Here is a 13,479-nt window from a genome sequence, read left to right on the forward strand (position 1 = left end):
CAGTCTTGCTCTTCTACTTGGATAGATAGCCTATATGCAGGACCAGACTGAACCGAGAAAGGTCAAAATCGGCTCTCAACAAGAAAGAAAAGACGACCAATAAGTTTTCAAACCCATTTACAAGTCCAGCTAAAGTTGCACAATTTGCACCCTCATATTATTCATTGCCTAAAACTCTGGTCCTGTCCACCTCTGATTTCTCTAGTCAGCGCTTCCGTACCGTGTGTTTTTTTTTCCAGATCTTGTTCTTCTCTTGTTCAAAGATTTGTGTATCTATGGGGTTTCTGATGAGCTGAAGGTTTGAGACTGCAAAAGAGGTAGGCTTTTCCTGTTGTCTTTGTCTATTCAACTTCTGGGTTTGTTTGTCTGTTGTTACTTTAATTTTCTTGTTTCCCACTGATGACCAGCTTTTCAAAAGACTGGTGCTTTTTGGGTTTAGATAATAAAAAGTTTGCTCCTTTTTTCTTCATGATTGACAGGACTTGTTCTTTTTCCTCAAATCTCTTTTGGGTTCCCACTAGAATTGTTGCGAGTGTTCTATGGTGTTCTGTATTGGGTCTCTGCGATTTTCGATATTAGACTATTTGAGTGGAATCAAAAGTATTGATTTTTGGGTTGTGCCAGCAAAGAGGGTGGTTGTGTTTTGATTTGGTGATTTGAGGAAATAGGGAGGCTTTGGTTCAATTGCCAAATTTGTTTGGGAGTGTAGGGTTACTGGGTTTGTGTCAGAGTTTGTTAGTTCATTTTGGCCATGGGGGATTGTAAAGCTGGAAACCCTGAAGTGGAGGTTGGGGAGGACTTGATTGTTGCAGCCAAAAGCATAGCGAGGGCGTTGGGTTCGAAGAAGAACCTTACAAACGGTGAGAGGAAGATTTTGGCTGATCTTGGCACCAAATTGTCTTCCCTGATGACTAATAGGAGCACATTGAATGAGATACAGGTGGAGGACTTTGGTGACATTGAAGTTCGCCTTACTTCGATTCAGGATAAGGTCTTGGGGTGGGAGGCGGATCAGACTATGATATGGGATTCGAGCGCAAATGAGGCGAATGAGTACTTGAACACGGTGGAGGAGGCTCACCAGCTGATTGAAAGTTTGGAGAGTTTGTGTCTGAGTAAAGATGATGAAAAGTATGAGCTGTTACACAAGGCGAATGATGTTCTTCAAACGGCGATGATTAGGCTGGAGGATGAGTTCAGGTACATGCTTGTTCAGAACAGGCAGCCGTGTGCACCGGAGCACATGTCTTTTCGTTCATGCGAAGAGGATGCTGTGGATGAGAACTCATTGATGTCTTTTGGGGATGACTCAATTGAGGACTCATTTCAAAGGGATAGTGTTAGCCGAGCCTCTGAGGATTCCATCATTGACTTGGTTCGCCCGGAAGTTATTCCTGACCTCAGGAGCATTGCAAATATGATGTTCAATTGCAACTATGATCAGGAATGTACCCAAGCTTATACCAACCTCCGAAGGGATGCCTTGGATGAGTGTCTCTCATATCTAGAAATTCAGAAACTGAGCATTGAGGATGTGCGGAAGATGGAGTGGGTTTCTTTGAATTCCAAAATCAGAAGATGGGTCTGGGTTATGAAGATTTTCGTGCGGATTTATCTGGCTAGCGAGAAGTGGCTCAGTGAACAGATTTTTGAGGAGCTTGGACCTGTTCGGCTAGATTGTTTTGTTGAGGCATCAAAGGCTTCAATACTGCAGCTTCTCAATTTCGCCGAAGCCATGTCTATCGGCCCTCACCAGCCAGAAAAGTTGGTTCGCATTCTTGACATGTATGAGGTGCTAGCGGATGTTCTTCCCGATATAGATGCTTTATACTTTGGTGAGGCTGGTTCTTCTGTAAGCATGGAGTGTCATGATGTCCTGCTGAGATTGGGTGATTCTGTGAAGGCAACAGTTATTGAATTTGAGAATGCCATTGCATCAAACCCTTCCACTAACCCTGTTTCAGGTGGGGGTATACACCCGCTGACTAGATATGTGATGAATTACATGAGGACTCTTACAGACTATGGTCAGACCCTTGATCTGCTTCTCAAGGACTGCGATGAAGGCGATCCCATTTCGTTGTCTCCTGACACTAGTCCAACTAAAGAAGAGGAGAACAAAAGCACTGATTCTTCAGGCAGAAAATCCCCAATGGCTCACCAGTTCCTATCATTTGCTTCAAGTCTGGAAGCCAATCTTGATGAGAAGTCAAAGTTATATAAGGATGCTTCTTTGCAACACGTCTTTTTGATGAACAATATACATTACATGGCTCAGAAGGTTAAAGGGGCAGAATTGAGGCTTATCTTTGGAGATGATTGGATTAGAAAGCACAACAGGAAATTTCAACAGCATGCGATGAGCTACCAGAGAGCTAGTTGGAGTTACATCCTTTCTTTGCTAAAAGAGGAGGGCATACAAAATCCTGGGTCAAATTCTATCTCAAAAAGCCTTCTCAAGGAAAGGCTCCGCAGCTTTTATCTTACTTTCGAGGAGATATACAAGGTCCAGTCGGCATGGCTCATTCCGGATCCTCAGCTTCGAGAAGACTTGCAAATCTCGACATCCCTTAATGTGATCCAAGCTTACAGGACATTTGTGGGAAGACACTCCAATGACATAAGTGACAAGCTCATCAAGTACAGTGCTGATGACATGGAGAATTACCTCATGGATCTCTTTGAAGGTTCCTCAAAATTATTACAAAATTCCAGCCGGAGGTGACATCATCATGAATAAGAACTGGTATGTTACTTACAGCAGAGGAATGATTTTATTCTATGTTCCACTCTACTAATGTATGCTTGATTAATCAACAGTTTAATGGGTTCTTTTTCTCAGTAGTTTCTTCTGTGCAATGTAATATGATGAAAATGTTCACTTTGTGATCTCTGTACTCAATGTGATACTACATAATGGATGCTGCAATGTTTATATTAAACTTCTCCATGTTTTTCTTTTGTTAATATTATTATTATTATTATTATTATTTTTAGTATGAGATGGAGAAGATATATGTTGTGATAAAGTCCACATGCTTCTGCAAATTGGAAACATGACCATTTAAGAATGGGACATGTTGTGAGTCATCACAATAGTCAATACCAAGTCAAATCTCCATAAAATGATTGTATTCCAGTTTGTTTATGAGGTCAAGTAGATTTTGGGTAGGAGTTGGTATTATATTTGAAGTTGTCCAGTTGTGTGCCCAACTAGCCATATGAATACCCTGCAGAATTGTCAAGCATGTGGTCATCCTGCAAGTTGAGCCGTGAGGGGTTTTGTGTCCCGCTTAAAATAACTTGGCAATTGATAAGGACTGGACTTGTACCTCTAATTTCTTGTCCAGTTGAAAAGCTTGCTTCTGTTGGAAATCTCGTCAATGGTGATGCTATTGCTAGCGGTAAGAGATGTTTATAGACACTGAATTGGGAGGTGCCTCGTCTATAATTTTGTGGAGGAGAAGACCCCATCAGGGCCGAGTCAAGGACTCTGAGGCCAGATCCAAGTAACCTCGAACAAGAATTGTCATTTGTGCATCAATGCGTGACCTAGTCTATATGAACTGTCACGATCAACCAGAAACTTTGATCACCCTAACCTCCTTATCACATTTTCATTCAATTAAGAAGGGCACAGCAAATCGGAAAGAGATTCAATGCGTGCTACTAAAGTTTTTAAATACACGAGCAAGCAGATAATTCTTCCAACCACAAGGTATCCCAAACAAATGGACTGAAATGTTCGGTGAATTTATACCAGAAAAAATTTGTCATATCTAACCAGCTTGATTCTGAATGTACACATACTGAACATCACAGCCAATATACTCGGAAGAAACCGATATGCAAGTCATGTCATTTTTACAAATCTGCAGTGCCGCACGCATGTTCACAATCTAATGAAAAAGAAATTGCTTTTTAAACTACAACTATGCTACTAATCTCGACCTACTTGAACCAGGATAAGATACAAGTACAACACAGCTTTTCCACTAGCAGACGACTCCCGAGAAAAGTGACCAGTAAGTGCCGCAACAGATCCCTAACTGGAAAAACACACTACAGCAAAGGTCAACGCCTTTAGCTTCATTGTGCCAACATTCCCAAAACATGGTGTTGAAAGAGCTCATTCATTTTGATGTATTATCTGAAACCATTCTCCACTAACTGACAACTCATAAAGCCCAGAAAGGCTTTCGAGCTGTTACTGCAACAGGGTTGCTATTGGGTGACTGTTCATCAGTTTCCTCAGAGTCATCATCATCTTCTCCATATTCCATGAGCTTGACCAAAGTATCTGATAATAACCAAACAGAAGCACATATAAGGAAAACAATAAATAATTCCCCCAGTACCTAATAGGCCCCCTCGTACACACACACAACTAGACTCCCATCAAATTTTTAACACAAGAAGCACCAACAGTAAACATAAAGCAGAGCAGGTCTTCCGCCATACCAGGTACATTATCAGATTTTGTCTTTTTCAGAACATTGTTCTTGTCAGTCTCTTTAACAACCTGTGTTGATGATGTAAATTTTGGTGGAGGTGGAGGCATGGTTCTGGGTGGCGGTGGCGGCATTCCATTTGAAACCTGCTGGAACAATTTCTTTGGAGCTGGCATAGTTGATACATTTCTCACACCCAAATCTGATGCCAGTTCAGGTGGCTTTAATAAGTCCAATTCCTGCACTCAGTTAGGGAGAAAGAAACCAAAAAGAAGCTGATAGCTCAATAACCAAAATAAGGAGAATCCCAACGCTGGACTTGACAAAAAGAAAATGCTGCATGCTTTGCTAACATGCCCAGTAAAAACATTAAACTAGACAGTATGAAATCTAGAACGTCTGCTTGAGAAAGCTCTCAAGCTGTAAGTGCCATTGAATGGTGCCCCAAAATTTGAAAACCCTGTGAAAAATAGAAACCAATGGCCCAATAGAGAGGTCCAGTATCGGCCAGTTAGCCTCATAGAAGGTCAGAGAAAATACCTGGAATAACGAGCAATGAGAGAGTCAGCACAAGATTCAATTATATCAAGGTGAAGACAAAATCAATTAAACAAGTAGCAATTATGACCATAATCACTTAAACTGTCATCTTACTGCTGGAAAAGAAAGAAAGAAAAAAGAAAAAAGAAAAAAAAAGGACAACAACAACAACAAAGGCCAATCTTCAGAACAGTTAGAACAAAACCTTATTGGCCTCTCGCACAGAAACTCTTAAAAGACTTCTATTTCCATACTTGTATGTCTATGTTCAACTAAGTTCAACAAATTTTATTTTTATGTTTTTCCCAAAACACAAACCACCAAGGAGCATGCATTGATACCTGATGAACTTTGGCAGGACCCTTCGAACTAACTGGTAACTCCTGAAACTTCCGTCTTTGTGGAGGCCGTTTTTCCTTCTCAGAATCAGAACTGAATTTCGTATTCAACTTTGGTTCAGTGCTTGGGACTGATGTTGTGGGAGCAATTGTAGAAGTGATAGGGGATGTTGACTGTCTAAGGGCCAGGGCAACTTGTTGTAAAGGTGTGACTTGAGGATATATCCCACCATATCCACTGTAGATTGTTCCACCAGATGGAAGTTGTGGACAACCACCACTGCTTGACTGAGATTGCACACCGTTTGAAAATCCTCCAGACTGAGATACTGTCCCTTGAGTAAAAATGGTAGTGGTCACAGGAGTCCCAACTGAGGAAACTGGGGGAGCTGGTGTAAGACCGACAGTTGCAGACGCCAAAGTTGTAATGGCCTTTACCTCATTTCCAGAACTCTGAACTCCAGCCGACAACTGATGTGGTGGAGGAACAGCACTATATACCTGCTGTGGGGGTGCAATAGCACTATAAACCTTAGATGAAGAAACCCTATGACAGAAAATTGCAACAAGTTATATACGTAATTACAAGCTACAGTACAAATGGAACTAGCTAATGGAAACTGCATGTCCAGGCAATGAGCATAACCAGAGTGGATTGTCAAGCAAAATCACAGCCAAGACAGAATTAACTTCACATCGTGGATGAAAAAAGAAAAAGATAGTTTATACAAAAAGCAAATGAAATATGAAAGTTTGGGAATACAGGTAAACCATACTTTCATTCTCCAAAATAAATGTAGCAATTAAAAGAGCGAGTACAGAATCCCCCTCAGCATATTTACTTATTTAGTAATAAGAGTTAGAGAACGTCTAACTGTGAAATGCCTATAAGTTATAATTCAATTACCTGGAGACACCACACTCTACGCTGATTGTATCCAAAAGATGTTCAGCCAAAAGCCTAGCATCTTCGAGACTTTTCAAATTATTACTTGACAAGAACAGATGCAATGGTTGTTGTCCTTCTGCAGGAAAGATAGAAGAAATACATGAAATAACAATTACTATAAGATCAACAGGCTTGTAACAAGATCATACTGCATGAGAAAAGGAATACCTTCACCATGTAAACAATCAATATTTCCTGAACCACGCCCTCTGAGTAAGACAGTTGCTCCTGTTTCATTCATAATGTGATTTATATACTGGTCCTGCATTTACAAACCGACACCGACACAAAAACATTTTCTCCCCATTGTATGGAGATGTCAGAGAAAGCTTCAAACATTAGAATCACATATCTTCATCGAGTGCAAGATAAACTTTATAATAAAATGTAAGAGTTAAACCTGATTACAAGCATCAACATAATGATATATGCAATTGAAGAAGCAATTTAAACACAATAACTAGGATGGTTTTATTTTATTTTTTTAAAACATGAAATGCTGATCAAAAGACTGATATTATAAAAGTGAACAAAGAAGTCCACAACATACCCCAGCAATGAGCTATACTGATTATACAGATTTTTAAAATCTACAATGCAAACAAATTCTCACAAATTTCAAGCACCGATGAAGCTACCATATGCATGAAGTAAAAAAAAAAAAAGGCAGGGGGCGGGGGGTGGGGGTTTGTAAAAGAACTCACACCTGAAAGGATGAATTGCACTATCTAAAAGTTACTGATAGGACAGGTGGTATGGGAAGGGGGGATAAAAGAACTCACACTTGGTCCACGTATACGGGCAGCAATGTTCAATGATGGATCTGCATCAAAGCCCAGATATGCACATGTGCTTGGTTCCTGAGTAAACCAGTTTACATCAGTGAATTTACGCCAGCAATTTGCCATACTATTCATAAGATGACATTTAATGGAAACATACCTTCAGTCCATTACTCACGGTAGAAAGAGACGACAATGACAAGGGATGTAAATTTTGACCCTGTTTCAACATTTCTTCAACCATGGCAGCAGCACGATCAACTGCTAAAATCCGTTCTGTCGTCTCTTTTATCTAGCAAGTCATGATTATGATGAAAGCAAATAAATCCTCCATGAGAACTCATACTGAAGTACAGTTTAAACCTTATGATGTCTCTAATCAAAAGGTGATAGGGTGCAGATTACTACAATAATGATTTTATAACCATCTAGAATATGTTAAAATAATTTTGAAGGTGATTCTGCAAATCTGCAAAATATTTTAGACAAGAACTACCAAATCGTGTGGATAAACCTAATTTACCCAAATATCCCAGAATAATTGTAAACCTTTATCATCAAACATAATACATCTATCACAAGCAGTAATGTGCACAGAAAAAATAATGTCAACAGATGAAACCAAGGTACTTACATTAGCCCCTGCAGAAATATGAAGATATAATGGCTTTTCACCATCAGTTGACGCATTTGGTGGATGATACTTGCCCCTGAAAATTCAATCATATATGCATTACATACACGATACATGAGGAAAAAGCCGACTATGAATGTGCCACTGTAAACCAACGAACCTTGTTATCACCACAGCACCAGTGCACCTTTGGATCTGCATGTATCATGCACAATCAATCTCAAGCAAAAGAACCATCGATTACGAACTAACACTAAAACAGTTTTCTGTACAGAAAAGAATAAAAAAAATCAAAAACATTCACCTCCTCCTGTGTTTGGCGTTTTGTCAGCTTGTACCGAATAGAAGACTCTGCATCATTAATAACAATTTCTCGTGCTATTAACTCATCTTGGATCTTTGGCTATATAGCAAATCATTCAGCACATCAATTGCAAAGAAGAAATTTGGAAAAAAATAATTGTAATGTCAGCTGAAATATGAGGAAAAATAACAAATAACTCATATGTGGAGCCAATGAAAACCATAATATACATGGTAATAAGACAACGCATATCCCAAAAGTAATTGTAAATGGTGCTGACAGTTACAATCACAATGCTTCTTCAAAAAATCAACAAAATGCAGCAAAATCCAAGCGTAAGGTATCTCACTTGTATTAGTTTCTGGATAACTGTTGCAGCTTGCTGCGGTATCAGAGGCACCTGATACGCCTGCGGTACAGTAGGAAAGCCAGCAGCAAGTGGATTGATCGCACCGGACATTGGACTTACACCGGGAAGCGTCATCCCACCAAGCAATCCCACATTGCCTAATGGGAGCGCCCCAGGCACCGCTAAACCAGCTGAAACCAATGACTCCGCCGGTTGATCCCACTTTCTTTTCTTTCTGTTGCAAGACGCAAGACGCAAGACGCAAGACGCAAAAGGTTACGACATTGTGGTGAAACACAAATGAGCAATGACATTGCAACAAGGGTCAAGCTTAAATCACAATTCACAAAATAACACAAGGGACCTAAATATAAACACTGACAATCTTCAGTAACTTCGGCAAAACAACGCGAAAACTGCGAAAAGCAAAGTCCTCATGTCTAGATTGTTTCAAACTAAACAACTTCCGATATCAATATTTATTCTTCCACCTTGATCCCAATCCATATAACCTAGCTGAGCTCAAAGTTTCGAACTTGGTAAAATTTCAAACATGCAAAGTGACACCAAACAAAACCAAAATTCTTGAGACTCACCGAAACCAAAACCATCCCATTCAATCATCTAATCGAAACGAAACTCGTAAGCAAATACGGAACAGATTGAAATTCTGAAGCGGATGACAGAAATTAGGGTTTTGGTTATTATAGGAGAGATGATGATGATACCTTTGCCTTGTTTGCGATGCATCATTGGAAACCCTAGCGCCGCTCTCCTCCGTCATTGCCGGTGGTTTACTGTTCCTTCCGGAGAGATTTTCGGTCATTTTCCGATGAAGACAGAACAGAGTTCTTTTGGTTTTCAAGTTTTACTTTCTTTTTTTCTTTTTTCTTTTTACGCTCTCACGGGCCAAATTCAACTTTTTCTATACAATTTCTAGTTTGTCCTTCACAATAATTCCAACCTATTCAACTAAATCCTTATTTATGTGTCTGGCCTAAACTCTAGGTTACTTGATCTAATGGTATAGGGTTAAATTAGAAGGATCTAGATATTCTTATTCAATGTATGATTACATTTTCTTGTATGATTCAGATTCTATGCATTGTAATCCTCTATATAAAGAGGCTCCTATTATCAATGAGAATACACAGCAATTCTCTCTCAAGTATCGTTTCCCTAAAACACGTTATCAACACGAACTCCTAACCCTGAAACCCTAAAATCGTAGCCTTCAAAAGCCTAGCAACTACCGCCTGCAGCTTCCCCCTCATCGTAACTCAACGCTAACCCTACCAGGTTAGTGTCGCTGCCCCTGCAGCGCCCGCGAACGCTCACCTGCGACCCCGCAACAACAAGACCTCACGACACCGAGACCCCGCGACCTCGCGACCCCGCAACACCGAGACCCCTCGACCCCGCGACCTTGCGACCCCGCTACTCCGCGACCCCCCCCCCCCCCCCCCCCCCCCCCCCCCCCGACTCCGCCATTCCGTGACTCCACAACCACGCTGCAATCCTACAAGTCTGCTTGCTTGCACTAGGACTGAAGCTCGTCTCCAATCCTACGACAAGGACCAAATACGTTTTGCAATCCTAAGAGGTATGTTTTACTAAAAGTTCCCATTTTTGAGTTTTTCCTCTGTTTCTCGAGGACTTGCAACCTCCCTTCTTCTACCCCCCCCCTTTTCTCCATCATAGGGGAGACCAATAGCCGAACTGTGGGGGTTCGTGCTCACTCCAAGCTTGGAGCTTGTTGAGATCTCCAAACTTAGAGTTTGTAGAGAATTTATGATCGACCACTTGCGTCATTTTTTCGATCTAATCCAATACGTCTTGGAATTGAATTTCTTGGAAGCTATTATGCTCAGAAATTCCTAATTTCTTGAAAGCAACTACGCTTAGAAATTTTATATGTTTTCGTGGTAACTTTTTCTGCTCCGAAACTACCCCTTTTTCTTGTTCTCTTTCAGGATGAGTAACCTGAACAAATTGGACTTTGCTCCATTGGGAACAACTGGCCCTGAATATCACAGGTGGGTTCGTGATGTCTGCCAGCATCTCAAGGCCGATGAAATCCTAGATACGATTCTCGAGCCTAGCCAGGATGTGCTAACTGTTGAGCAAACTCAAGCTTTTGAAGCAAATAGAGTAGCCTTAGAGGCAAATAAGGCGAAAGCCATCATCCTAATGACTTATCATATGGATGATTCACTCCAGTACGAGTGTATGAATGAAGAAGTCCCCAGAAGGCTGTGGGTCTCACTCGAAGAAAGATTTGGCAACGTCCATGACTCCCTGCTTCCTGACCTTGAAGTGAGATGGCATAGCCTCCGCTTCTGTGATTTCAAGTCAGTTCTTGACTACAACTCGGAAGCACTTCGCATTAAACCCTTAATGGAATTTTGTGGTAAAGAGATCACAAATGCGATGTTGATTGAGAAGACTCTCTCTACCTTCCCCGTCTCTGCATTGATAGTTGCTACGAACTATCGAATCGATGTTATTGCAAGACGGATCACAAGGTTTCATGAGCTCATTGGAGCTATGAATGTCATGACAACATCTTTGTGAAGAACTATAATTCGAGATCCGTGGGAACAGAGCATATACCGGGATCCAATTATAGTCGCGCCCCAAAGAGAGGGCACCAAAAGCGAAACCCTAATCTTAGGGATACATTTGGACGTTCTGGTCCATATAATCGCTCTACTAGGGAAGGTAACCGCCAAAATAGGCGAACACGGAACCGAAGAGGTCAACGTAGAAAGAGAGAGGGAGGCAACGCCTCTGGCCATGTTGGTGGCGCCAACAACACTAAGAGTCATCTAAATGACGCTTTCAAAGCGCCTCAATCAATGTAGTTTGAGCAAAGAGATGTATGTTCTCGATGTGGAGTGTCTGATCATTGGGCACACATTTGTAGAGCTCGTGAAGAACTTGTCACCGCTTACAAAGCATATTGTGAAGCAAGAGAAGCTCACTATGTGAAACAAGAAGATCAAGAAGATGATTAGAATGAAGGGTTGAAGACTATAAATCTGGCTGGGATCAATATATCGCCAATTCTGTTTAAGTCTTTATTTTTCCAAGAGATGTAATAGGCAATTGCCATATACTTTGTAGTAAATTCCAATGGCTTAGTATTTCTTCAAAGTAGGCTCACCCAAAGTAAGTGTGATGTCTAGGAAGGTTATGAGATTAGTTGTACTTAAGCGAGCTTTGCTCCACCGACATCTCTTTATTCACCTGGTCACATTTATTTTGGAATTACCGAAATAAGTTAGACGACTACCATTGTTTTGCATTAGCTAGGATTTTGGATTAGATTTTCTTTGGTTAAAGAGACAATGATGTAACTCTGTTGGCTTATGAATAAAATTTCGAGTTCTTTTCATTATGACTCAATTAATTTTGATTCTGAGCATATTACTTTTGTGACTACGATGGCTGGGTCATCAATATTAATTCAAGGACATGGAATAGCTCAAGTTCCCCTTGCCAAAAGGTATCTTGATTACTGTCGCAAAAAACTCTCTACACTCCTAGGGCAAATCGCTCCTATGAATTGCCAACAGATTCCATGCGAAAATGCATGTAGAGAACGAAAATGAGTTCCTTTGCAATACCTCTAATGATTGCGAACAAAGGCGCATCTTAGAGAAGTTTATGTGTTTCTCTGGTAGACTCTATGTCACTATTCGAGCTATTAAATCCAATAAAGTTATGAGAGAAGATCTCTTAGATTTAGACACATATTGGCTTTGTCACGACAGGATATGTCATCTTAGTCATGATATGATGATCCATCTACTAAAGACTTCACATAGACATCCTTTCTCTCGAGCGACATGAAGCATGAATCAAAAGTTGATTCCTGGACTAAGTGTGACCGACGCTGCTGCCTAAGGCACCGCCTCTTTGCACCACCAGCCTAGGGCTAGCGCAGTCCCTATCCATAACGTCATGGATGGTGTACATCATGGTGATGGCGCCCCAGGTGATGCTGCAATCACCAACTTGCTTCTAATAGCGTTTCAGACGCTCAGGCCTAACCAAAATTCTCATTGGTTGCTTCTAAAGCCTCTCGCTTGTTTTACAAATCCCGTTCCTTAGGGAAATTAGGACTAAGATCGTCCTATGCAAAGGAAATGAACATACTCATTCTATTCTTACATAGAATCCATGGGGAATCTGTGGATTGATTCAACCAACTTGAGGACGCTTAAATATCTCATAATGTTGGTTGACATGCAAACACGCTAGGTTGACATGCAAACACGCTAGTCACATGTTGTGCCATAGTCCACCTATAAGGGCTGCTTATGCTACACTCCTAGCACATATTATATGACATCGGGCTCACTCCCGGGATCATCCTATTAAGTCAATTGGACTTGACAATGCTAGAGAGTTTACATCGAACACTTTCGATGGTTATTACAATGGGACTGATGTTGGACATCATATTCCCATGTACACACCCAAATGGTCTTGTGGAAACGACTACGATGGTAGTCCGGACATTGGTAATGCGTACCAATCTCCTTATATCCGCTTGGGGTGATGCAATATTGCATGCAGCTATGCTAATTCATCTACGACCCACCGCCACTCAATGTACCTCTGCATTACAGCTAGTGACTGGGTACAAGTATCGTACTTACGCATATTTGAGTGAGCCATTTATGTGCCAATTAAGCAGCCACAGTGCTCTATGATGGGTCCTTACAGGTGAATGAGCAACTACGTTGGATTTGAGACTCCAACAATCGTCTGCCACTTAATGCCCTTTCAAGGCGATCTCATTACCGCTAGATTTGCGGGTTGTCACTTTGATGAGACAGTTTTCCCGTTGTTAAAGGGAGATAAGAACAAGGATGTTCAGCAGGAACGACATGAATTGTCATGGTATGTCCCCACTATGTCTAATCCTGATCCCTACTAAAGTGACGAGATCACACAAATATGCTGCAAACATGCCTGCAAGGAAGAACGTCCCTACGAGAGGACGTAGCGCCACCCTACATGGAGGTAGGCATGGCGTCAATGCCAAAGAAAGTGGCACTCTGGCGTTATAGGCCATGGCCCCAGCTAGGATGCGTGGGAGGCCCGTGATTTCGAAGGATACT

At 41.2% G+C, this 13,479-nt stretch overlaps 2 protein-coding genes across 3 annotated transcripts; one reads left to right on the top strand and one right to left on the bottom strand.

Annotated features, from left to right (window-relative positions):
• Positions 1–2,942, top strand: LOC112188355 (exocyst complex component EXO70E2). Its single transcript, XM_024327452.2, has 2 exons — positions 1–317; positions 480–2,942. Exon 2 carries the CDS (start codon positions 752–754, stop codon positions 2,723–2,725), a length of 1,974 nt encoding a protein of 657 aa, XP_024183220.1. The 5' UTR covers positions 1–317; positions 480–751; the 3' UTR covers positions 2,726–2,942.
• Positions 2,943–3,757: 815 nt separating this feature from the next.
• LOC112188356 (protein RIK) lies at positions 3,758–9,299 on the bottom strand. Of its 2 annotated transcripts, XM_024327453.2 has the most exons (12): positions 9,076–9,297; positions 8,348–8,582; positions 7,999–8,097; positions 7,855–7,889; positions 7,695–7,770; positions 7,221–7,352; positions 7,061–7,138; positions 6,447–6,540; positions 6,237–6,354; positions 5,333–5,876; positions 4,462–4,690; positions 3,758–4,300 (listed from the first exon to the last, which is right to left on the bottom strand). In XM_024327453.2, the coding sequence occupies exons 1-12, from the start codon at positions 9,171–9,173 to the stop codon at positions 4,179–4,181; spliced, it is 1,860 nt and encodes a 619-aa protein (XP_024183221.1). In that variant the 5' UTR covers positions 9,174–9,297; the 3' UTR covers positions 3,758–4,178. The 2 variants fall into 2 exon arrangements, with proteins under 2 accessions (XP_024183221.1, XP_024183222.1); XM_024327454.2 differs by lacking the exon at positions 3,758–4,300 and having other exon boundaries at positions 4,548–4,991; positions 9,076–9,299.
• Positions 9,300–13,479: the final 4,180 nt, after the last annotated feature.

Source organism: Rosa chinensis, chromosome 2 (assembly GCF_002994745.2).
Source record: "Rosa chinensis cultivar Old Blush chromosome 2, RchiOBHm-V2, whole genome shotgun sequence".
NCBI lineage: Eukaryota > Viridiplantae > Streptophyta > Magnoliopsida > Rosales > Rosaceae > Rosa > Rosa chinensis.